Below are 24558 nucleotides of genomic sequence, written 5' to 3' on the forward strand. Positions count from 1 at the left end.
TTCAGGGGCCACTCTGAGACTGTGCAATAAACTCCCTAGGAACTAAGTAGCATCACAAACCTCATCACCTTCTGCTCTAAGTACAGGACAGATTTCTTTGACCTGACTTCTCTAACATAAACACATAGCAACATGTATTTAAAAAAATATAAAACTCCTGCATACTACCCTACCAAAACAGTACACTTCACTGCACACACTTCTCTTCCCATGAGCGGAGAGAACAAGCAATCCATGACAGATGTTAATCATGTTGTTTAATGCACCACTGCAAGGTACTTGGATAGTGCATTGAAAAATGCATGGTAAGAACCTATATGGAATAGAATAGAGTATTCTTCCAGCTCATGTAGTCTTATAGCATAGCTGGTGTGTGAACTTGGGGTCTGCAAGTTGCTAAATATACTGTGTATCAGCAAGGCCGACGAGAGGGGAGAAAGCCAGTACAAATTACCGGGGCCCGGTGGTCCGGAAGGGGGTCCGGGGCCCGGCTTCCCCCCCCTCCCCACCTCGTCGGCCCTGTATAGCTGGTCCATCCTTGCTGGGGGGGGCCAGAAAAAAAATTTTCACCGGGGCCCAAACCCGCTCTCGGTGGCCCTGTGTATCAGAGGAATCTTCAAGTATGAGAATTGTTTCGTAAGAGTAGGAATGGCCTGGCCAAATTCCAGCAGAGAAGTTACATTATGCCTATCTCAATTGTTGCAAAAGAAGCCTTTTACTTTCCTTCCTAAACTGTTCTGAAATGTTGCGGATGCAGATTGCTTAGTATATTTAACCGCCAATCTGGCTGCATTTCAGACGTGACAAACTGGTGTGATTCAGGAGATAAAAGCCACCGTGCCTGCTGTATCAGACTCTGGATCTTCACAACATCCACCTGAGCACTAAGTTATGTTAACCATCACATGCACATGATTGAGGATTTGGCATCCTATGTAGTCCTGTCATGGTGAATCAGCTGAATGTGTGAGAGAGGAAGATAATGCTGACACGGGAGGGCTTTTTCTGACAACTGGACACTTCTGCAGTACAGTAAAATTCATGGAAAAACAAACTTTTATTCTTACTGTGTTGTTGTAGTTGTATTGGTCCTAGGATATTAAAGAGACAAGATGGGTAAGGTAATATCTTTCATTGGACCATCTTCTGTTGTCTTTTTCACCAGCAGAAGTTGTTCCAATAAAATAAATTACCTCACCCACCTTGTCTTTCTGCTTATGATAGAGAACTACTGCATCCTCAAAACATTTCTTGTTTTGGACTTTTGTTTTCAACATATCGTATGGGTTTAAGTGTGACCATAGACTAATGGGTGCTATGGTAGATATTAGAGCATTCGTTGTGTTTTCCTGTTCATTTGTACCTCATAAAGTAACAATATCCCACAAGTAGAACTAATGTGCACATTTTTTTCATACTGCAGAAAGGGCATTTATAATCCCACAGTTGGCTAATCCTTGGATGGTGCACAATACTTATTGCATAATTAAGGTTTTGAACTCCAATAGCTTTACACTTTTGAAGTCGATGGCAGTAACTTCAGTGTGGCCAGGATTTCACCACAAGTATTTAACTTGTTTCAGAGTAAGATTTCTGATAGTAACTTGGTTTAAATCAGAATGGTTGTCAGTAGTTTCATTTATATCAGTTTTGAAAACCCACATGGTTTAACGGGTTTTCTGATTTCCCACTATAATCAGTCTACCCAAAAGCTGTAATTTCGTATGGGAAGATATATCTCAAGGCATGGGGGAATAAAGTAACATAAAATAAGAACCCAAACTCAAATTTATTCAAATCACAAGGAGAATCTCTTGTGGTATTTCACTGACCTAAATGAAACTAATAAGTACTGGGAATCTCACAAGTGTGTCTACAATCACAAATTTTCCAGCGGAATTTCTTTGCCAAAGAGGTTGAGACAAATTCAGATAAAACTCTGGACTAAGCACATGAACTTCTTGCCTGCTAACCAGAAGTGCACATCTGAACCTTTTGAAGTCCAGTCTACTTATAAAAAAGATTTAGTGCAGGTATTGAAGGTGAGTTCTGTTGGGATCTATAGGCAGGTATTAGAAGAAGCTAAATCTTTTGAAAGTCATGAATAATTGTAATCATAGAATCATAGAAGATTAGGGTTGGAAGAGACCTCAGGAGGCCATCTAGTCCCACCCCTTGCTCAAAGCAGATTCAACCTGAATGTAATCATTCCAACAGGGCTTTGTCAAGCCGGGCCTTAAAAATCTCTAAGGATGGAGATTCCACCACACTCATTCCAGTATTTCACCACCCTCCTAGTGAAATAGTTTTTTCCTAATATCCAACCTAGACCTCCCCCTCTGCAACTTGAGACCATTGCTCCTTGTTCTGTCATCTGCCACCACTGAGAACAGCCTAGCTCCACCCTCTTTGGAACCACCCTTCCGGTAGTTGAAAGCTGCTATCAAAACCCCCTTCACTCTTCTCTTCTGCAAACTAAATAAGCCCAGTTCCCTCAGCCCCCTGATCATTTTCGTTACCTTCCCCTGGACTTTCTCCAATTTGTCTACATCCTTTCTGTAGTGGGGACCCAAAACTGGACACAATACTTCAGATGTGGCCTCAACAGTGCTTAACAGAGCGGAATAATCACTTCCCTTGTAGGGATATTAAAGAAGGTACTAACAGTGATTCCCCCAAGAGACAGTGACCCCCTCATAATTTGGCCCTCACACTTTAAAATCCAACAGTTTCACCAAGTACAAAAATCTCTTGGGTCTTCTGTTAAAACTTGTAAGCTACTGTCTGTAGAAACCATTGATTATATCTATCCTGTGACTACTATGTAAAACTTACAAACAAGTTAACTGACTTTGTTATACAATGTAAACAAACACTATAAGCTGTTAAGTGACTTTCACTTCATTCAATGGCTCCTAGGACAGACCCCCACCCTCTGTGATTAAAGGGCCGGGAGTCTCAAATGAATTAGCACACACTCTGAAAGTGGTGGAGACAGTAAATTAAAATATGGTTAAGGGATGGAATGTATGCTGATGAATGCTTGATATACATGGATGGTTAGGGAGGTGCCAGCCTAGAAAAGGAGTATCCATCGGCCGAAGAATGTGTCAAGTGGATGACCAGAAACCCCCGGAGGGTAAACTGGGACCCACCCCATCACCTGGAAGGATGAGAAACACAAACTTTGGACAGTGTGGAGCCACCAGGAATGTGCCACTTTGGACAGGAATGTGCCATCTGCTGATTGAGTCAGCAACAGCAGGATGAAACAGCTCCCATAGACTAACATAGGAACTAATTCCTATAAGAATGGACTCTAAAGACTGATGACTTTGAGTCTCTGGTTCTGCTGCCAGCCTCCAGGAGCATCAGGTGCACCTGACACAGACTCGGCTCCATCCTCATGACCAAGATACCTGGCCAGTAACTTGGCATGAGCAACTTCTAGGCTGGTAACTATAACACCTATACAGAACTTGAATGAATGATTGTGTGAATGAATCTCTCTCTCTCTATATCTCTCTCTATATATATATATATGTATGTGTGTATGTATAAGAAATAAGTAGTCAAACAACGTTGTTTACTTTTATCTTTTGCTTTATCAGTATATTTACAATAAATGTGGCATCTTTGCCTTATCCCTCTTAATAAGATCCTGCTGGTTTTTATTCTATTGGTATAACAATTTGGTGGAGAATTGCGAAAGGGGGAATATTGGTAAAATGCCTCAGTTATTGTGAACATTGGTGTGCACACAGCCGGCTCTATAGAGAGCGGTTCTATTTTTGGTTAACCAAAGCCTACTGACCTCCGGTGGGTAGAGGCTTCATAAAAGAGCTCATAGAAACTTTAAGCTACAATTAATCTTATCCAAAGTGTTCACTGAGAAATCAGGGGTAACAAGAGCCTATAGGGCAAGGTAAAGCTGCTCGCTGAACGAGATCAGGGGTAGCAGGATAAGATAATTTAGGCTGTGTCACTCGCTGCAAGGGTTCAGGGGTGACAAAGGAAACTATACACGTGTTAAAAATGTTTAAGAAAAGACAAGGGAGAACAGTCTCAGAGACAGGAATGGAGTTTGAAGGAGCTCCAACCTCACCTTTTGTAAAAGAAATAACACCCTTTAAACAAATCCTTCAGAGATATGGGCACAGTCCTTGGACTGAACAAGCCCTTGCAGATGCTTGCTCTATTTCAGACCTGGAGGATAGATTGGCCCACTATATCCTCATATGTAAACCCCCAAATGCAGCAAAAAGAGACGCTGCAGGGATCTGGCTGCTGTGGGAGGCTTGTAATGACAGCTACCTCCGCCTAACAGCCTGTACAGAGGAAAACTTACTGTTTCTCGCTCTGATCCTGGGAAGGATTTTTATATTTGGTGGATGAACCCTCGGTGGTAAAAGCCCGAGCAATACAGAGGGAAGCTTAGCGTCTCTCCCTCTGGCCCAAAGTGGGTTAAAATCATAAGATACAAATCTTGTTCTGTTAAACCAAACTCTGAAGAATATAGGAGTTTGGGCAGTGTAGTGTGGTTTATGTTTGTTTGTTTGTTTTGCTTTGTTTTGTTTTTCTTGTGAGTGATATTGTGGTCATTTCACAATATTGAAAGAAATGTTTAAGGAAAGGGACCAGGAAGGGTGGGGGCTGGTTGAGAAGCCCACCCTCCTTGCTAAATTGGTAGTGGAACAAAGCTTGTGCCCTTGGAAAGGAAAGGTTCATTGGAAAAAGCAGGATCAGGCCCAGACAAGCAGGCAAGCAACAGATAAAGAAATTGGTTGGAAGCCTTAAGGGCATAGTGGCAGGAGTAAGAAAGCAATAAGTGCAGGCATGAATCCCTGGAACAATACTTAAAATGGTAAAATCTAATTGATAAAGGTGTCATTTTGGGAGATAAACAGTAATTTAAGGAAAGACCCTGAAAAGTTAACTCTACAGAGGCTGAACAGAATTAAGCAGTTAAACTTTGTGAAAATGCTAAAAAGTACCATGTTAAAGAGAAAAGGAATTCTTGGTTTCTTTGCAGCCATTCTGAAGGAAAAATGGGCCCTTTTCCAAAGGAATGTCTGTAAATAATCCAGGTATTTGAAATAATTTGACTATGAACAATTTAGTCAAATTTGTTAAAAACATGAGGGGATTCTATTGAAACTTAACTGACCCAAATGTATGAAGGGAATATAATCTATGTACAGCTATGTAAAAACAGCAATGTAGAAAAGATGTTAAGGGAAAGAAAATGTGTATGTATCTATTTGTCTGTGGAAATATGTAAAGTTCTAAGAACCTAAACCAACACATCTGGTTTGTAAAACTCCTGTTTTGTAAGTTTAAGATAAATTACTTTTGTTTTGTTTTAAATAATGCCACTAAAAATCCATTTAACTATTTGATTCAAAGTTGCAAAACTGACAGACCTTTTTGCCAGACACAGCTAATCAGTGTTGGCTGGCTTTTGGGATTTGGCATTTAACCCTTAAGGGGTAACTCGGTGCTTTACAAAATTTAAAATGTTTTTAATAAAAACCAAAGTTGTGACTGCAGCAGGGCAGTCAAAATCAGGAGAATAGGAAAAGATTCTGGATTCTTCTTGTTTGTTTGTTTAGTTGTTTTTGTGTGTGTAACAAAATAGCAAATGAGAGCTGTAGTAAAAGAATAAGAAATTAACAGTGCCCCTCTGAAGCAACAGCAGGGGTGAGGTGCACAAAACAAAAAGAAGCACTGCTAGAAACACTGAGCCTTAAGATGGCTCTGTGTAATCAGACTGTCACTTTGACGAGGGTACATGAAAACTCTGTAAAAACAAAAGGAAGCAGCTGCAGTTTGGCTTCTATGGAAGACCTGTAACAAGGTATTCCTTCAATTGGCTACATGCAAAAATAAAAAAACTGCACCAAGATTTACAAGCCTCTGCTGCAAAAGCAGAGAAATAAAATGTATGTCCAGCAGTCACACTAGAACAGAGGATAGCACAAGCCCAAGCACCCCCCCCCCCCTGGAAGAATTGGATACCATGGGTCAGGAGAGACATATTTGGTACACCGATGGTAGTTCCATGGTGGTGCACGGTAAAAAGAGAATCAGATATGCAGCCATTAATTTAGAAGAAGAGGTACTAAAGGGGTATTTGGATCATGGCTCAGCACAACATGCTGAACTCCATGCCATATACCCAGTCCTAAAACAATATGAAACAGAGAACTGTCCCAAAACTGTATACATCTATGCTGACAGCAATTACTGTGTAAATGGGGTGCAATATTGGATGTTTGATTGGCAGAGGAACAATTGGAAAGCCACAGATGGGAAAAAAATAGCATATATAGATGAATGGAAATGGATTTATGCCTGGGTTACCTCTCATCCCAACCAGCTTAAAATCAAACATGTCAAGGCACATGGAAAAGGCTCCGCAGCTGAAACAGTATGAAATAACCGTGCTGATGCCATAGCCAGAGATTATGAAGGGATAGCAGCGGTGACCCGAAGGCAGGAAAAGAAGGTATTAGAAGCAGTCCGCGTCCCAGGAAGGATTGAAAGACAGGAATTGGTCATAGCTCATCAGTTCATGCATGAAGGAGTGGAAGGGACGCTGGGAAGGTTAAAGCAAGTGGCAGAATGGAAGGGGATGAGAGATGATGTGGATACATGGGTCAGGAATTGTATACAGTGTGCCAAAGATAAAGCTTGTCCTCCACACCAGCCTCAGATGCTACATCAAAGAAGACTGGGACCCTGGCATAGAATCCAAATTGACTTCATTGATAAATTGCCAAGGAGTAAAGAAGGATTTCGATATCTACTTGTAATCACAGATTCCTTTTCAGGTTGGGTGGAAGCTTTCCCTACTAGGAACAATAGCGCCCGCACAGCCGCTAAGAAACTATTCTCTGAAGTGGTTTGCAGATATGGGACTCCCGAGATTATCGACTCAGACAAGGGAGGATCCTTTGTGGGAGACATATTTACTCTACTGCTTAAAGCATTAGGGGTTTCACACAAACTCCATGTCCCATACAGACCGCAGTCTTCAGGACAAGTATCTCCGGGCCATGGCAAAATGGCTGGAGATTTTAAAACAGAAATGCACCACTTAATTAGCATTTGTGCAGCCCCAAGTGCCAAACACACTGTGGCAGAGACCAAGCAGGTTCTGCCAGGGTGAAAGCACTGTGCTAATTTGTTTCCAAGCTTCTATCTTTCAGGCTCTGAACCAGAACATCAGGAGAGCTGGTACCAGCTGAAGAGTTATAAAAGACCATGGTTATAGTGTCGCGACAAATTCTGTGTTCAGTGTTGCATGTTCTGTGTCTGTCTCTAGTGGTGTCCTGTGCTAGCATTGGGTCCAGAGAAAAAGGGGATACTACACTAGACAAGACAAATGTCTTTTCTTCTACTTCCCCCATATCCATCCAACTTATCAATCACCACTTGTGTCCAAAAGACTTTGGTCCCCAGTGCATCAGGTTTATTTTTTGTTAGGTTCTCTAATAGTCATTTTGTTGTTAATTTTTGTTATTGATACATTTGTATTGTTAGTTACATTTGCTTGTACTGTTAATTCCACACTTTCCTCTATGCACTCTGTATTCTACTTCCCCAAGCCCTGAAGGGTAGTTCTTGGGCCCCCATAACCTGTAAAACCTTAGCCCATGATTGCAGGGCCCCATCTTTCAGGTCCCCAGAAACCTCTTAAGAACAACTGTTAGAAATAGGGGATTCTGCATTAAAAAGGTCCTAACCTCAGTAACTTTTATTGTTTGATGACTATTGCAGCATCAAACTTGGACCTCATTTTATTTGTCAATGTACCTAATTATTGTAATGGTTTTAGGTTTTATTGTATTCCCAATTATTATAATTAATTGTTTGCATTTCTGTTTATATTATATCTGGTGTTTGGTCAATTGTAATGATTTTAGTTATACTCACCTGCTTATAATTGTTTGGTTTGTTTACAACAGATCACCTGTGCCCTACAATGACAACTACTGTACTGTAATGATCATAGATCAAGGGGCGGAGTGTTGTAGGAGCAGCACTGATCTGTATGCAAACGGCTATAGCTATGGGATGCACTGAAATGCAGATACTTGCCCTATCTACTTTGGAACACAAAATGTTTTGGGTAACTTTGGGTAATATTAAGGTTTTAATGCATTTGTTAAAACAAAGGAAATGATCTCTGTTTGATACTTACCAATATGACTGGATGCAGTATGTTTCCAGCACTGTGAAACCAGACTTGTTAATTGGGGAAATAATTGTAAAAATAGCACATCAACAGTCTCTGGAGGCAAAGGTATGGAAGGTTAGCCCACTCCCCATATTACACATGGGATCATTCTGGCTGCCTCGGACCTCGAGCCAGTGGGCTGGGGAGGGAGGAAAACTATTGGACACTAGAGGTTGTACCGAATGGACTCCTCAAAAGTGGGTATGCCTCACCTTACCGGTTGCCCCAGAGCCTTGTAGTAAAGATGTTTCATTGGAATCATGTATGTGGGATGAATTGGATAATGACACCAAAGTATTGTACAATGGACAATGTGTATGTATCCACTCATGGGAGGAAGTATTTTGGGAGGATGGGAGTGTTAGCAACCCCCCCAGTAGATGAATGTAAATGATTCTCTGGATGGTCCCCGACTACCACTGGCATCCTATCAGTAATGCTACACCCCTTGATAGTAGTCTTGATATTAAATTGTATTTGTATAATTGGTATGTATGGCATGTGTTTTCAGATAAACAGAATGTATGCTAAATTGGAATCACAAACACATGTTGCCTCACAGTACCTTCTCTCAAACAGGTTAAAAAGAAAGTGACACTAACGATTATATAAATATCGTAGTGTCAAAAGGGGGATTATGTAGGGATATTAAAGAAGGTACTAACAGTGATTCCCCCAAGTGACAGTGACCCCCTCATAATTTGGCCCCCATACTTTAAAATCCAACAGTTTCACCAAGTACAAAAATCTCTTGGGTCTTCTGTTAAAACTTGTAAGCTACTGTCTGTAGAAACCATTGATTATATCTATCCTGTGACTACTATGTAAAACTTACAAACAAGTTAACTGACTTTGTTATACAATGTAAACAAACACTATAAGCTGTTAAGTGACTTTCACTTCATTCAATGGCTCCTAGGACAGACCCCCACCCTCTGTGATTAAAGGGCCGGGAGTCTCAAATGAATTAGCACACACTCTGAAAGTGGTGGAGACAGTAAATTAAAATATGGTTAAGGGATGGAATGTATGCTGATGAATGCTTGATATACATGGATGGTTAGGGAGGTGCCAGCCTAGAAAAGGAGTATCCATCGGCCGAAGAATGTGTCAAGTGGATGACCAGAAACCCCCGGAGGGTAAACTGGGACCCACCCCATCACCTGGAAGGATGAGAAACACAAACTTTGGACAGTGTGGAGCCACCAGGAATGTGCCACTTTGGACAGGAATGTGCCATCTGCTGATTGAGTCAGCAACAGCAGGATGAAACAGCTCCCATAGACTAACATAGGAACTAATTCCTATAAGAATGGACTCTAAAGACTGATGACTTTGAGTCTCTGGTTCTGCTGCCAGCCTCCAGGAGCATCAGGTGCACCTGACACAGACTCGGCTCCATCCTCATGACCAAGATACCTGGCCAGTAACTTGGCATGAGCAACTTCTAGGCTGGTAACTATAACACCTATACAGAACTTGAATGAATGATTGTGTGAATGAATCTCTCTCTCTCTCTCTCTCTCTCTATATATATATATATATATATATATATGTATGTGTGTATGTATAAGAAATAAGTAGTCAAACAACGTTGTTTACTTTATCTTTTGCTTTATCAGTATATTTACAATAAATGTGGCATCTTTGCCTTATCCCTCTTAATAAGATCCTGCTGGTTTTTATTCTATTGGTATAACACCCTCGATCTGCTGGTAATTCTCCTACTAATGCAGCCCAATATGCTGTTAGCCTTCTTGGAACAAGGGCACATTGCACAGTTGCCAACTTTCATGCAGTAAATAAGCACCCTGACTTTCACAATAAGCCAAAAATCAAGCTAATCCCATTTGAAAACAAGGCCAAAACAAGCCAAACCCTAAGAACTCCAACACTCTATGTAACTAGATACTCCTGGTATGTGTCTGGGACTGTAGTGGGCCCGCTGTGCACTCCTGACTCTGTCCCTGCTTGCACCTCCCCCCCCGCCCCTGGTTGCTGGGAGCCGGTCAAAAAAAAAAGAAGCAGCAGCAACAAGCTGCAACAAGCTACAAACCAAAAACTAGGCAACAAACCAATTAAGCCAAAAAACAAGCCCAATTTCTGAGTTTAATTCAGGGTTTGGCATGTCTGGCACATTGGTGACTCATATCCAGCTTCTCGTCCATTGTAATCCCTAGGTTTTTTTCTGCAGAACTGCTGCTTAGCCAGTTGGTCCCCAGCCTGTAGCGGAGCATGGGATTCTTCCGTCCTAAGTGCAGGACTCTGCACTTGTCCTTGTTGAACCACATCAGATTTCTTTTGGTCCAATCATCCAATTTGTCTAGTTCACTCTGGACCCTATCCCTACCCTCCAGCATATCTACCACTCCTCCCAGCTTAGTGTCATCTGCGAACTTGTTGAGGGTGAAATCCATCCCATCATCCAGATCATTAATGAAGATGTTGAACAAAACCGGCCCCAGGACTGACCCCTGGTGTACTCTGCTTGATACCAGCTGCCAGCTAGACATTGAGCTGTTCATCACTACCTAGTTGAGCCTGATGATCCAGCCAGCTTTCTATCCACCTTATAGTCCATTCATCCAGTCCATACCTTTTTTTACTTCCTGGCAAGAATACTGTGGGAAACTGTATCAGAAGCTTTGCTAAAGTCAAGGTATATCACATCACTCCTCCAGTTATCTTATCATAGAAGACAATCAGTTTGGTCAAGTATGCCAAATGTGATGTCAACATGCTTCTTGTTTTTCCTTCTGCATTAGATTTTTTCTATTTTCTTAATTATATGAGCTTGGATTTGGACTGTCTCTATTTCCACAGCCATTTCACAATACCTGAATTTATTGCTTTTAGGCAGAATAAAATGACCGACAAGCTGTTGTTTCTGGGGATTCCCCCCACTCTTTCTCCCTTTCATGCACATTCTCTTTGTTTCTTTATTTTCTTCTTTTCTCTTTCCCTTCTGTTTTTATTTCTTGCCTCAGTTTTCATATTCTGTTTATTTCATCCCTTCCTTTGTTTTACTTCTTTCCCGTTTTCTGCCTCTTTGTTCTGTTGTCTCCCTTTCTCCAGATTGTCCCTTTCCTGGTTCATCTCGTCTCTCTTGCATTAACTTGGCTAGCATGCTGAATGTGTTCCATTGAAGGCAACACCCTGCCAGTCATTCAGTTTTATTAGTTCTTTTTGCTCCACAGAAAGTTTCTCTGGGGGACACAAAAATGAACAAAATCATCAAATAGAAAGATGTGCTTCCCATGCTGCAGTACTTTTAATTTCTGTAGAGGAAATGGCACATCTAAAGCTTTCCTGGTGTCCTTTGAAAGGCCCTGATCCTGCAACAAGAACAGCTCATTGATCTTTATGTCCAGTGAACATAAGTAATGTTAGTCTATTGCTTTGACTATTTTCTAAATGGAAAATTTCTTAAAATCTGTATGAAAAGCAGAATTTCAGAGAAAATACTAGAATTACAATGTGTATAATAGCTAGAAGATATTACGTTAGTAACTATAGGCTATATAGTGCTCTCACAAATGCCCTTGTGTCTGCAAATTAGCAAAAGAATATGAAATGGAATGGAATGTATTTCTACATTTAGATGCCACATTGAAAAGAGTTAATAAAACTCTCAAAAACATTCCTCGCCTCTTTTGTAGGAAGAAATGAAGAAGGGGAAAGGGGTAAGGATGTAATTAAGTAGGGCATCTAATTGGGAACTATTTTTAAACAGATAAACGAAGAGGTGGGGTGGCTAAGAGAATTCAGTAGAGCCTATGATTACTAAAACAGATTTTAACATTTATATAGAGTGCCTGTACTTTCTCTGAAAATGGGCTTATTCAAATACTAAATTTGTCAGAAATTCTATATTTAGAAAAGAGGAAAGAATTGTTTTTACTGTTTCCTACTCATGTCTGACTAACTGACATAAGAGCTAGTGAGACAAGGTGGGTGAGGTAATACCTTTTTCTGAACCATTTTCTGTTGATGAGAGACAAGCTTTTGAGCTTACATGGAGCTCTTATTCAGGTCTGGGAAATGTACTTGCAATGTCACAGCTAAATACAAGGTGGAATGTACAAGGTTTAGCACAAGTAGTTAATCCATATTTTGTCGGGCCAATCAAGGTGAAGTGGCCCATTAACACCTCTCCAGTCACAGGGCAAAAGGGGAGGGGAAGAGGATGGGGTGCGGGGGCAAGTGGGTTATAGATTGCCGTAATAAGCCATAAATCTTCTCTCTCTGACTCCATGATTTTTAGTATCTAGCAAAGTTATGAATTTAAGCTTAAAGGCTCTTCAACAGGAGCTGAATTATCTCTATCCCTAAGGGATTGAAATTCTTCCCCACCACAGAACCTGATAACATATTAACATGTGGAGAACTCGAAGAATTCTTCTGCCGACTCTGTCTCAAAGAATTACTTCACAACAATGATGACATGACCTACAACTACTACATCCCCACTGACAGTCAAAAGAAAAAAGAATCTTCTGACTAGACACATCACAGGGGATGAAATCACACTCTTGATCATTAGATTGATTGCTTCGGGAAGAAAATTGACTCTGAAATCCATAACGAACACATCACATCCACCACAATCTCTCCACTACCAAAAGGACAGCTATACGGTCTCTAAAATCCAACCACAAATAGTGATCAAATCAGCAGACAAAGCACCATTGTAGTACTCAACTATGATAACTACATAAACTAGGCCAATTGACAACTCTCTGATAGCAGTGCACAGACAATCCAGGAAGTTTTTGGAGAGTGTTGGGGACAACTTCCTGGTGCAAGTGCTGGAGGAACCAACTAGGGGCCGTGCTCCTCTTGACCTGCTGCTCACAAACAGAGAAGAATTGGTAGGGGAAGTAGAAGTGGCTGTCAACCTGGGCAATCATGAGATGGTTGAGTTCAGGATCCTGACAAAAGAAAGAAAAGAGAACAGCACAATACGGACCCTGCACTTCAGAAAACCAGACTTTGACTCCCTCAGAGAACTATGGGTATGATCCCCTGGGAGGCTAATAGGAGGGGGAAAGGAGTCCAGGAGAGCTGGCTGTATTTTAAAGAAGCCTTATTGAGGGCACAGGAATAAACAATCCCGATGGGCAGAAAGAATAACAAATATGGCAGGTGATCAGCTTGGCTTAACAGAGAAATCTTTGGTGAGCTTAAACACAAAAAGGAAGCTTACAAGATGTAGAAACTTGGACAGATGACTAGGGAGGAGTATAAATATATTACTTGAGCATGCAGGATGTAATCAGGAAGGCCAAAGCACGATTGGAGTTGCAGTTAGCAAGGGATGTGAAAGGTAACAAGAACGGTTTCTACAGGTATATTAGCAACAAGAAGAAGGTCAGGGAAAGTGTTGGACCCTTATTGAATGGGGGAGGCATCCTAGTGACAGATAATGTGGAAAAAGCTGAAGTACGCAATTCTTTTGCCTCGGTCTTCACAGACAAGATCAGCTCCCAGACTGCTGTTCTGGGCAGCACAGTATGAGGAGGAGGTGAGCTGCCCTCCGTGCTGAAAGACCAGGTTAAGGATTATTTAGAAAAGCTAGACATACACAAGTCCATGAGGCCAGACCTAATGCACCTAAGGGTGCTGAGGGAGTTGGCTGATGTGATTGCAGAGCCATTATCTTTGAAAACTTGTTGCAATCGGGGGAGGTCCCGGATGATTGGAGAAAGCCAAATATAGTGCCCATCTTTAAAAAAAGGAAGAAGGAAAATCCGGGGAACTACAGACCGGTCAGCTTCATCTCTGTCCCCAGAAAAATCATGGAGCAGGTCCTCAAGGAATCCATTTTGAAGCACTTGGAGGAGAGGAAAGTGATCAGGAACAGTTAACATGGATTCACCAAGGGCAAGTCATGCCTGACCAACCTGATTGCCTTCTATGATGAGATAACTGGCTCTGTGGATATGGGGAAAGTGGTGAACATGATATAACTTGACTTTAGCAAAGCTTTTGATACAACCTTCCACAGTATTCCTGCCAGCAAGTTAAAGGTGTATGGATTGGATGAATGGACTATAAGGTGGATAGGAAGCTGTCTAGTTCATTGGGCTCAACGGGTATTGATCAACGGCTTGCTGTCTAGTTGGCAGCTGGTATCAAGGGGAGTTCTCCAGGAATCAGTCCTGGGTCCAGTTTTGGTTCAACATCTTCATTAATGATTTGGATGATGGGATGGATTTCACCCTCAGCAAGTTCGCAGATGACACTAAGCTGTGGGGAGAGGTAGATATGCTGGAGGGTAGGGATAAAGTCTATAGTGACCTAGACAAATTGGAGGATTGGACCAAAAGAAATCTGATGAGGTTCAACAAGGACAAGTGCAGAGTCCTGCACTTAGGGCAGAAGAATCCCATGCACTGCTACAGGCTGAGGACCAACTGGCTAAGCAGCAGTTCTGCAGAAAAGGACCTGGGAATTAGTGGATGAGAAGCTAGATATTAGTCAACAGTGTGCCTTTGTTGCCAAGAAGGCTAACAGCATATAGGGCTCCATTAGTAGGAGCATTGCCAGCAGATTGAGGGAAGTGATTATTCCCCTCTATTCGACACTGGTGAGGCCACATCTGGAGTATTGCATCCAGTTTTGACCCCCCACTGTAGAAGGGATGTGGACAAATTGGAGGGAGTCCAGCAGAGGGCAACAAACATGATTAGGGGGCTGGTGCACATGACTTATGAGGAGAAGCTGAGGGAACTGGGGCTATTTAATCTGCAGAAGAGAAGAATAAGGGGGATTTGATAGCAGCCTTCAAATACCTGAATGGGGTTCCAAAGAGGATGGAGCTAGGCTGTTCTCAGAGGTAGCTGATGATAGAACAATGAGCAATAGTCTCAAGTTGCAGTGGAGAAGGTCTAGGTTGGATATTAGGAAAAACTATTTCACTAGGAGGGTGGTGAAGCACTGGAATGGGTTACCTAAAAAGTTGGTGGAAGCTCCATTCTTAGAGGTTTTTAAGACCCAGCTTGAGAAAGCCTTGTTGGGATGTTTTTGTTGGGGTTGGTCCTACTTTGAGTGGGGGGTTGGACTGGATGACCTTCTGGTGTCTCTTCCAACCCTAATCTTCTATTATCTATGACAGCACCTATTATAAGAAACTCAAGAAGAACCCCACATCACAATTTATAATGGTATTTAAGGATATTATCAAATCCTTCCCCAAACAACTCCAAGAGAAAGTATACAACCTCATTCCCCAAAAACCCACCGCAGGGACCTTCTATATTCTTCCCAACACTGACAAGCAAGGGAACCCAGGCAGACCCATCATATCTGGCCTTGACACTCTTACTGAAAGAATGTTAGGAATCATAGACATCATCCTCAAACGACTCACCACACAAAGGAGACCACCAGGTTCCTCTAGAAACTTCACAGTATTATCAACCGCCTTCGGAATACTATCCTTGCCACCATGGATGTCACCTCCCTATACACCAACATCTCTCACAATGATAGCATCGCTGTCTGCCTAAAATATTTATAAGATAATGGGCAATTCTCAGATATCCACCCCAAACACATTGTCTGAATCATCCATTTCATCCTCACCCTCACCTTTGGAATATCTATGGATATTATGGTGGCTCCCAATATGCATACATTTTCGTGAGCCACATTGAAGAAGAATTTTGGGACAAATATGCCACAAAATCAATGATCTACCTGATATACATCAATTATATTTTCATCCTTTGGACAGCCAAACTAAACTCCCTCTTAAATTTCCTCCCTCTTAAATTTCAACAACCTCTACTCATTCATTAAACTCTCCCTGAAATACTCCCTCACAAGCATCGACTTCCTGGACATTACAATCAGCTTCAACAATGGAACTCTACAGACCAGTATATACAAGAAATGCACAGATGACCATAGCTACCTTCACCGATTCTGTAACCACCCAAAAAATCATGAAATCTGTTATCTATAGCCAGGCACTTAGGTACCACAGAATATGCTCCAAAGAGAAAGTCCAGGATATGCACCTTAACACACTTAAAACCATCTTCACCGAACAAAGACACTCCACAAGGGAAGTAGATTGCATCATGGAATGGACCACTCTATACCTGACCTCTCAGTCCTCATATGAAAGGAAATCTGCACACCTACAAATGTCAAGCGTGGGAGCTGAAATTCATAAATTTGCTAGACCCTAAAAATCATGGACTCAGACACTGGATTTATGGCTTATTATTACAATCTATAACCCACTTCATCGTGTCTCCCCTCCCCCAGCCTTCCCTCCCTTTCCCCCTATGACTGGAGAGGTGTTAACAGCCTACATCATCTTGAATGTTCCTTTGGAATATGTTACACTAAATAATCTAATCCACCCTGTATTTAGTAGTGACACTGAATACATTTTCCAGACCTGAAGAAGGAGCTCTATGTAAGTTCGAAAGCTTGGATCTCTCACCAACAGACATTGGTCCAATAAAAAATATTACTTCACCCACCTTGTCTTGCTAATATCCTGGGACCCAGCTACAACTACACTGCATACAATGAGAGTTAGATCTGGTCTACACAACAAAGTTAGGTTGATGCAAGGCAGCTTACTTCAGCCTAACTATGGAAGAGTCTACACTTAAATTTTGCTTCCACCGACATAACTGCCCTGTTAAACCAACTTAATAACTCCACCTCCATGAGTGGCATAGCGTCAAAGCTGATGTAGTTAGGTAGACTCAGTGTCAGCAGAGTAGACGCTGCATTGCTTACATCAACTGTTACCAGCTTTCAGGAACTATCCCACAATGCCCCACACTGAAGATGTAACAGGATCCCTGGCATACCACCTGGACTGTGGGATTGCTGAGCACTCTAAACCCACCATCCTGGGCTGCCTCTCACACTGTGATCTTATTGTCAAACTATAAGCCTCTGTTTCCCAACACCACAAAGTATTTCAGTAACACATATAGCAATACTTCATAACTTCATATACAATGATAGTACATACAATTCAACAGGATATTAAGGTTCAACATATAAAGACTTCTTAAATGATACCTCACAAGGCATTCTTTGTACAAAACATATAATCAGAAGACTGCAGTAAATATGGGGGTCCCAGGGTGCTAGTGTGAGATACAGAATGTCACAGACAGTATAATTGATGCAGGCACTCCTGGTGAGGACGCGCACTGCCAACACAAGGAGCAAGTGTGGGCGCACACAAGTGATGTAATTATTGTGGCGGCTGTATGCCGACATAAATTAGGTCAATTAAATTTTGTAGTGTAGATGTGACTTTAGTGGCAATAAGCAATGAGGTTTTGTTTTCAAGATCTTAAAGGATTTTAAAACTTTTTAAAAATAAGTAACACTTTTCTCCAATGCTTTTAGTAACTGGGTTATATTTTAAAATAGTTTCTCTTACTGAAGTAGAAGTCTGACTGATTTGTATTAGGGGGTGGAAAGTAAGTTATTCTGATGTGTAACATTTCAATAGAGTACTTTGCAGTGTCTGAAACAGAGGCCTGTATCAGTTCCTGGTATTATATTTTGTTGTAATGGCAGTCAACACAGGAAAGCAGAATCAAGCTTTCTGTTATATTTATTGTTATCTGAAAAGTCCTATAGTTGGATTTTCCCTAACAGCTCCCTTATCATTTTTCTTCTTAAAATCAAATGTCCTCAAGTCAAAGAATAGAGTGATAAGATCATATGAGGTAAATCTGAACAGAATAAAGTTCAGGGCTACGGAATTCAAGCTTTATCCATATAGAGCACAAAAAAAATAATGCTCATGTTATTGCTCTCTAAACATTAGAAAATTAACCATGTTCCCTTTTTTAGCTTTCAAGTAATCTCCAAGGGAACCTGACACTTCAAAAATGCTGATTGTGTGGAATACCGAATAGCTTTGAACTAGCATTAGTTTCACTTTTTATATCAGTGAGGCTCTGTGTAGTTGCAGGAGTTCTGCTGCAAGGAGTGACTGGCAGAAAGTTTTTTTTTTTTCTGTATTGTAGTGTTTTTGTTCATATTTTATAATACTATCTCTCTCTCTCTCTCTCTCTCTCTATATATATATATATATCGTGTGTGTGTGTAATTCAGTCAGAATACCATCAATAACCATGTCTGAGGACAGTCTACAGATTGTCAACTTTTTTCTCTTTTTTTGACTACTGCAACTTCCTATCCCCCTGTGGATTTCATTCAGATTCCCAACAAAAAATAGAGCTAATTATAACACTGTATACTAGTTATAATACATCAACCACAGAAGCCTAGTGGAAATTACCTATAAAGGTTATAGATTATTTTACTTGGTTTCACAGAGTTTATTTTATTCTGTTTGGCTTACAAAATAATAATTAGAGAAACATCACATAAATCTCATAACCACAGAATAGTGTATGTTTAAAAACAGATAAAACTGTCCAGACCCCTTAAGGCCAGCTCTGTGTCTTTAAGGATATCCATCACTAAAGTGATGTCATCTGCATATTTAATTTTGGTCTTTTACATGGCAGGCAAGCCAGTGATCCACAATCTTGCTGCGGTGGGTTCTACTCTACGTAACAAGGCACAGATATGTTCTTAACCTTAATGTAGTGTCTATAGTTCCCTAGCAACTGTGCACCAGAGGTTATCAGGTCTTCCAGCAAATGTGCAGTTGCTAGGAAATTCTCTAGCCAGCAACACTCATAGCCTACTTTTAAAATTTGGAATGGAGTAGTGTAACCACAGCAAAGTACGTTCTAGATATGATGTGTAGATGTTCTGAGCAATCACAATTCCAAAGATTTATTCTGTAGCCATCATTTCTATCTAAACCAAGACAGTGGATCCTTTCTTTACCTGATATAATCCTTTGCATCAAGATGTAGTGATCTAATGACCAGTGAGATTCGAGAATATTTTGTTGGCTGTAAATATGAATTTGCCTTTTAATCTGTTCTTTAAAGTGTTGCACTCTGATTAGTTCACTGTCTTACCTATACTTGAAGTAAAACAGAAAGCTGTATTTTAATATTTTTAGATTGTAAACTCTTTCGGTAAGGACTGTCATTCTATGTGCTTGTTAGTACCTAACACATTTTGGATGCTACCGCAACAAAAATTATTTTTTTAAACAAGTTAAATATTTATTTGTATGTCAATATAAAAAATTAGAGGTTGAGAGACCGTTTCCTTATACAATTGTCATTTACAGGGATGTAAGATGTACAAAAATATTTTGGTCTTGTTCATAAACAATACTTCAATTTTACTTTACATTATTGGAGGTAATATTGGGAAGGGCATAGTTAGAAATCTGGATGGTTGGTGTAGGAATCAGCTTAAATTAAGTACACCCAGCAACAGTAGCATGGCAGGAACTTCAGAGATATGGAGTCAGAAATACTGCCTGTTTCAATATTATTTTCTACCAGAATAACTATCATACACAATCACTGTGCCATCAGAACACTCGTTTCTAGTTTTCTAGAGGCCATTTCCTTTGATCTCCGGATGTTTTCTTTACCCTGGGAATAGCAGCTAAATTCTCAGATCACCATTGGGGACTATTGTAAAGTAAGTAATAAAAATGGTTATTTTTCTATCAAATTACAAGTCACTGAAGGCAGACAGATTTTAATATTTGTAATTTAGTAGCAATCAACAATGGAGAGAGTGTTTAAATTGAGATGGATTTTTTCTGAGCCCTCAATCCCAAAGTAATCTTTTTTTCTAAAATTCCTTTACTGTCTTCGCTTCCTTTTGTTTTCTTTCTCATGCCACAGTCAGTCACACTGTTCTGGAAGGACTGAAATACTTCTACCACATTCCTTCTATCTCAATAGCTTTTGAATTTGCTACATGGAAGAGAGAGTCAAATGCTCTCAATGCCCTCACCGCAGTGAGAGGTAGGAGATGTGGTTGAAGAGAAAATAATTTAGGAAATGTCCTTGAGTTTTCTGACAGAATTTCAGTGACTCAAGTATTGTGGCTTTTTTTTTTTAAAAAGCTCATAAACTCATGTTCTATATGAAGTATGTCTAAAGTTCCCCTGAAGTCAATGGACTACTTACATGCTTAGCTGAATAAAGACCATAGGTCTCAAGTTTTCTGGGGCATGAATTGTCTGTTTTGGGTATTTGTGCAGGGCCTAGCACAATTGAAGGAACAGAAATGGGCACCATGTAGAATCAAGTACAGGTGTGTATTACGCCCAGCACTGGCGGAGTGTCACTTTGCTTATCAGGCTCAGAGACACTGCAAAACAATTGATTACCATAGATTATATAGGGCGCTCATTGGGCGGAAAGAAGTGATGGGGTAGGAGGTCCTGAGTCCCTGGATAGGTTCTAGCAGCAAGACAAGATAAGCACAATAAGCCAGTGGTCTAAAAGATTACATAATGGCTCCTCCCATGGCTCAAATTAACATATTGCTAACACACAGGTAATTACCCTCAAACTATTTCTATTAAAGTATATAGGTTAAATCCTAATTTTGGGGTCCAGGGGAATGAGGTAGCAGCTCTCTGGGTTGATCAACAGGTACATTCCAGGATATTTAAAGCAAAGAAGCAGTAATTAATATTCAACAATAACAATTGTTTATAGTTTTACAATTGCTCTTCTGTGAACTCGGATTGGCATACATCCGTGAGGGGAGGGTGTCATTACTCACGTCAATCATGTTAGGCCTCTCCCTGAACTCTATCCTGGCATCTATACCAGGGAGTTAACTTTGAGCTCTTTCTCAGTGCTTTGTGTGTCTATAACTCGTGATAAGGACACCCAGTTACAACTGACCATCTGGAGTCATGCTGATTCTGCTCATCGATTTGAAACACACAAGGTTGTCTGTCTACCTCAGCTTTCTCTTAGCCATGTATTGTTCTTTGTTAGCTAGCCCTCATGCCCCAGACCAAACTGTGGACTATGGGCCTATATGAAAAGTTCTTAGCAGAAACTGTAGTTAAGATCTTACATCCACAGCAAATGGATCTTGGTCCTTCAACAATGAAGCCCTGATGTTTTCCTCTGGGCTCTACTGTAGTATCAGGGTGCATTTTGCACTTTTGCACTATTTTTCATAGAACTGTCTAGACCCAAGTTTAATGGAGTAACACAATATATAAGCTTATTCACAAATGCAGTTGATCTACAAAACATTCTCATTCTATTTAGGGTTCCCAGGTGTCTGGTTTTCGACCAGAAAGTCCGAATCGAAAAGGTAAAGCTGAGGTGGGTTTAAATCAGTGGTTCTCAAACTGGAGGTTGGGACCCCTCAGGGGATCACGAGGTTATTACATGGGGTGTCATGAGCTGTCAGCCTCCACCCTAAACCCTACATTGTCTCCAGCATTTATAATGGTGTTAAATATATAAAAAAGTGTTTTTAATTTATAAGGGGGGAGTCGCACTGAGAGGCTTGCTATGTGGAAGGGGTCACCAGTACAAAAGTTTGAGAACCACTGGTTTAAATAATTTATTTTAAATTATTTTTAAATAATTAAAAATAAATTATTTTTACCTAGTGGCTGAACAGTATAATATAGTGACAGGTTTCACAGTGGTAGCCGTGTTAGTCTGTATCAGCAAAAACAAGGAGAAGACCTTCTGGCACCTTAGAAACTAACAAATTTATTTGGGCATAAGCTTTTGTGGGTAAAACCCACTTCATCAGATGCATGGAGTGGAAAATACAGTAGGAAGTTATATATAACAGTACATGAAAAGATGGGAGTTGCCTTACCAATGGGGGGTCAGTTCTAACGAGACAATTCAATTAAAGTGGGCTATTATCAACAGGATGAAAAATCACTTTGGTAGTGGTAATTAGAATGGCTCTTGACTGGGGGGTGGATGGGTCACTACAAAAGCTAGAAACTAATTTCCCCATGCTAATTTCCCCCTACTGCTACTCACACCTTCTTGTCAACTGTTTGTAATGAGTCTCTAAGATGCCACAAGTACTCCTAGTATAATATGGGTTATCATTCCATTATAGGCACCTTATAGTCTAAACGACACATGAGCAAATTGGGTTGGAGATGAGAGTATCACATATCACCAAATGAAAAAGGTGGCAATTGGCAATTTTGTTAGTTACAAGTTTGCTAAATTACTCACTATAATAAACTTTAAATAAATAAGATGTAAAGGATTAGAATACATATAACGTTGCACAGGTGGTTTATGGTGCTATTTCCATTTATACCATAAAGTTAAAAATAATCAGAATAACTTGTTGGCTTTGGAGGAAAGAAAGCTGAAGAAAAGGTCAATAAAGGGTTTAGTTATGATGTTGGTACAGTGTTAGTGTCCTTCCTCTTCATTTTCTGCTGCTTCATCCATCTGGACTATATTTTGCAAATGATTTCTTGCTTCAGTATGACCGTTCTTCAGCTTGACCAGCTGCCAGGAGTCTGAGATCGATTGGGATTCTTCTGTATTAGCTGCCAAGACCTGTCCCTTTACAAGATAAATATTAAGGTCCAATCACCCTCATAGTAGGATCTTATGTTATATTGCTGGCATTTGGTTTGTTTGTTTTGCTTTGCAAATCAGAGTTGAAAAGGATATACCCGATCTGTATTGGATCTCTTACCCCCTCTGGCTTTTTCTTATGATTTCTTGTGAGTATAGCAAGCCCCTTTGCCTGAAAAACAAGTTTTAAAATGTCCTCAGAGTTTGCTTAATGATACAAACTACTTACCCTTTCTCTCAGAGGACCAAAGGGCCAATGACTTGGTCTCATTCATCACTCCTTACTTTTGTTATATTAATCTAATCATGCAACCTAATCTATACCATGCACGTAAGGTTACCAGGTATGTAGAGATAATAATGAATGAAAGAATAGTGATTATATTCAGTGAACATAGCTGCACAGAACTTTTTAAAAAGTCCTTAGCTCTTTCCCTTTCAGGGGTAGATCTCAGAGTGTAATCTGGCCATTAGGCAGAGGTCAATAGAAAGAGACTTTTTTCCATAAAAATCTCACAAAGGGGGTTGCTGAGCCTCCTAAAGCTGGGAGGTATGAGTTTACTTAGGCTCAACCTCAACCTCCCCCATGGGAGAGAAGTAGAGAGATTATTTTATTTCGCTTGACCCTAAATTCTTGCCAGCTGCTTTTTGCCAGGCCTTCCTGTGAATCTTAGGAGATCCTGGAAGTCAAAAGAAGACTCTACTATCTCAGACTGTACAGTTAGGTAGGTAGGTAGGTAGGTGTGTGTCTGTGTGAGAGAGGGAGAGCGCAGTTGCCAAGTGGCCCATCCTGACATAACTCCCCTGGTCTGCCATACTGATGCCAGCAGCACTAGCCCACCTCATTCCCCCTAGCAAATTCAGAGCTCTACCAACCAAATTATGGCTTCCTTCTGCACTGATGCATCATGGTGAAGGGACTCACTAGCTCATCTCTGTTATAGTGCACCCACCAGGGGTAAGCATAGTTTGGTCCATACAATGTACAGTGCAGACAAGTTAATGCAACTGTTGGGGATTTACCTTTGGCATTGCTTGACTCATACTGCACAAACTTTAATATTGAATTAACACATTTTTGCATATAATGGGTTTTTTTAACATAATACACATTTAAAACACTGTTTTTCTGGTGCAGATTCTAGTAGCCCTAAGTTGGTGTGGCAAAGCAACATTGATAATTCTTCCTTTCTCTAGGTATCATCTGCAATAATTCTAAGTTTGTTTACATTAAAAGGAAAACTTTACTTCTTCAATAGATCAGAATAGTGTTGGAATAATATAGCAGAACTATGTTTCTCTATCCCCATCTTCCTTGCAGACTCTAATAAATGTAGGCAGGTGTTACAGGGCAGATCTTGTCTTCACCCTTTGCATATGCATCTCTTCCATTTTACTGCATTTTAAGTACAAATTAAAATGTAAAGTACTCCTTCTGCATCACAATTTCATCTTCTACACATACAGCTGCATTTTCAGTACTTTTGACAAGTAATACACATTTTAAAAAGCTTTTATTGGAAGAGACACTTGTCAAGCTAGTCAAAGTTTGACTTAGATTAAAATTGCCACCGTCTGGTGGGGAATAGCCTCCACATTCTAAATATACTGCATTCAAAAACCTACCAATCTGTTTTTGAGAAAGCTTAGACATCCCCCACAAAGTGTTGCTCCACTGATGCTGAGCTTGACTGTCACCAGTGAGCAAAAGTTAGCAATTTTTATTCCCAAAGTTGTTTTAATGATGACTAGAAAATGAACAAAACAAAGCTACGTTAGCTCGAGCTCCTGGGGAAGCAGAAGGAGAAAGGGCAAAAGTTGTGGGGAAAAGGTTAATTT

The 24558-nt window shown here is 40.5% G+C and overlaps 1 protein-coding gene across 1 annotated transcript; it reads left to right on the forward strand.

Moving 5' to 3' along the window:
• Positions 1 to 6019: 6019 nt before the first annotated feature.
• LOC117875520 (ribonuclease H-like) lies at positions 6020 to 6436 on the forward strand. Its single transcript, XM_034766903.1, has one exon. The coding sequence runs from the start codon at positions 6020 to 6022 to the stop codon at positions 6434 to 6436; it is 417 nt and encodes a 138-aa protein (XP_034622794.1).
• Positions 6437 to 24558: the final 18122 nt, after the last annotated feature.

This window comes from Trachemys scripta, chromosome 3, assembly GCF_013100865.1.
Source record: "Trachemys scripta elegans isolate TJP31775 chromosome 3, CAS_Tse_1.0, whole genome shotgun sequence".
In the NCBI taxonomy this organism is placed as follows: domain Eukaryota; kingdom Metazoa; phylum Chordata; order Testudines; family Emydidae; genus Trachemys; species Trachemys scripta.

Coding starts and splice junctions, on each gene's coding strand:
- LOC117875520 (XM_034766903.1), top strand. CDS start 6,020: ATGGGTCAGGAGAGACATATTTGGTACACCGATGGTAGTTCCATGGTG.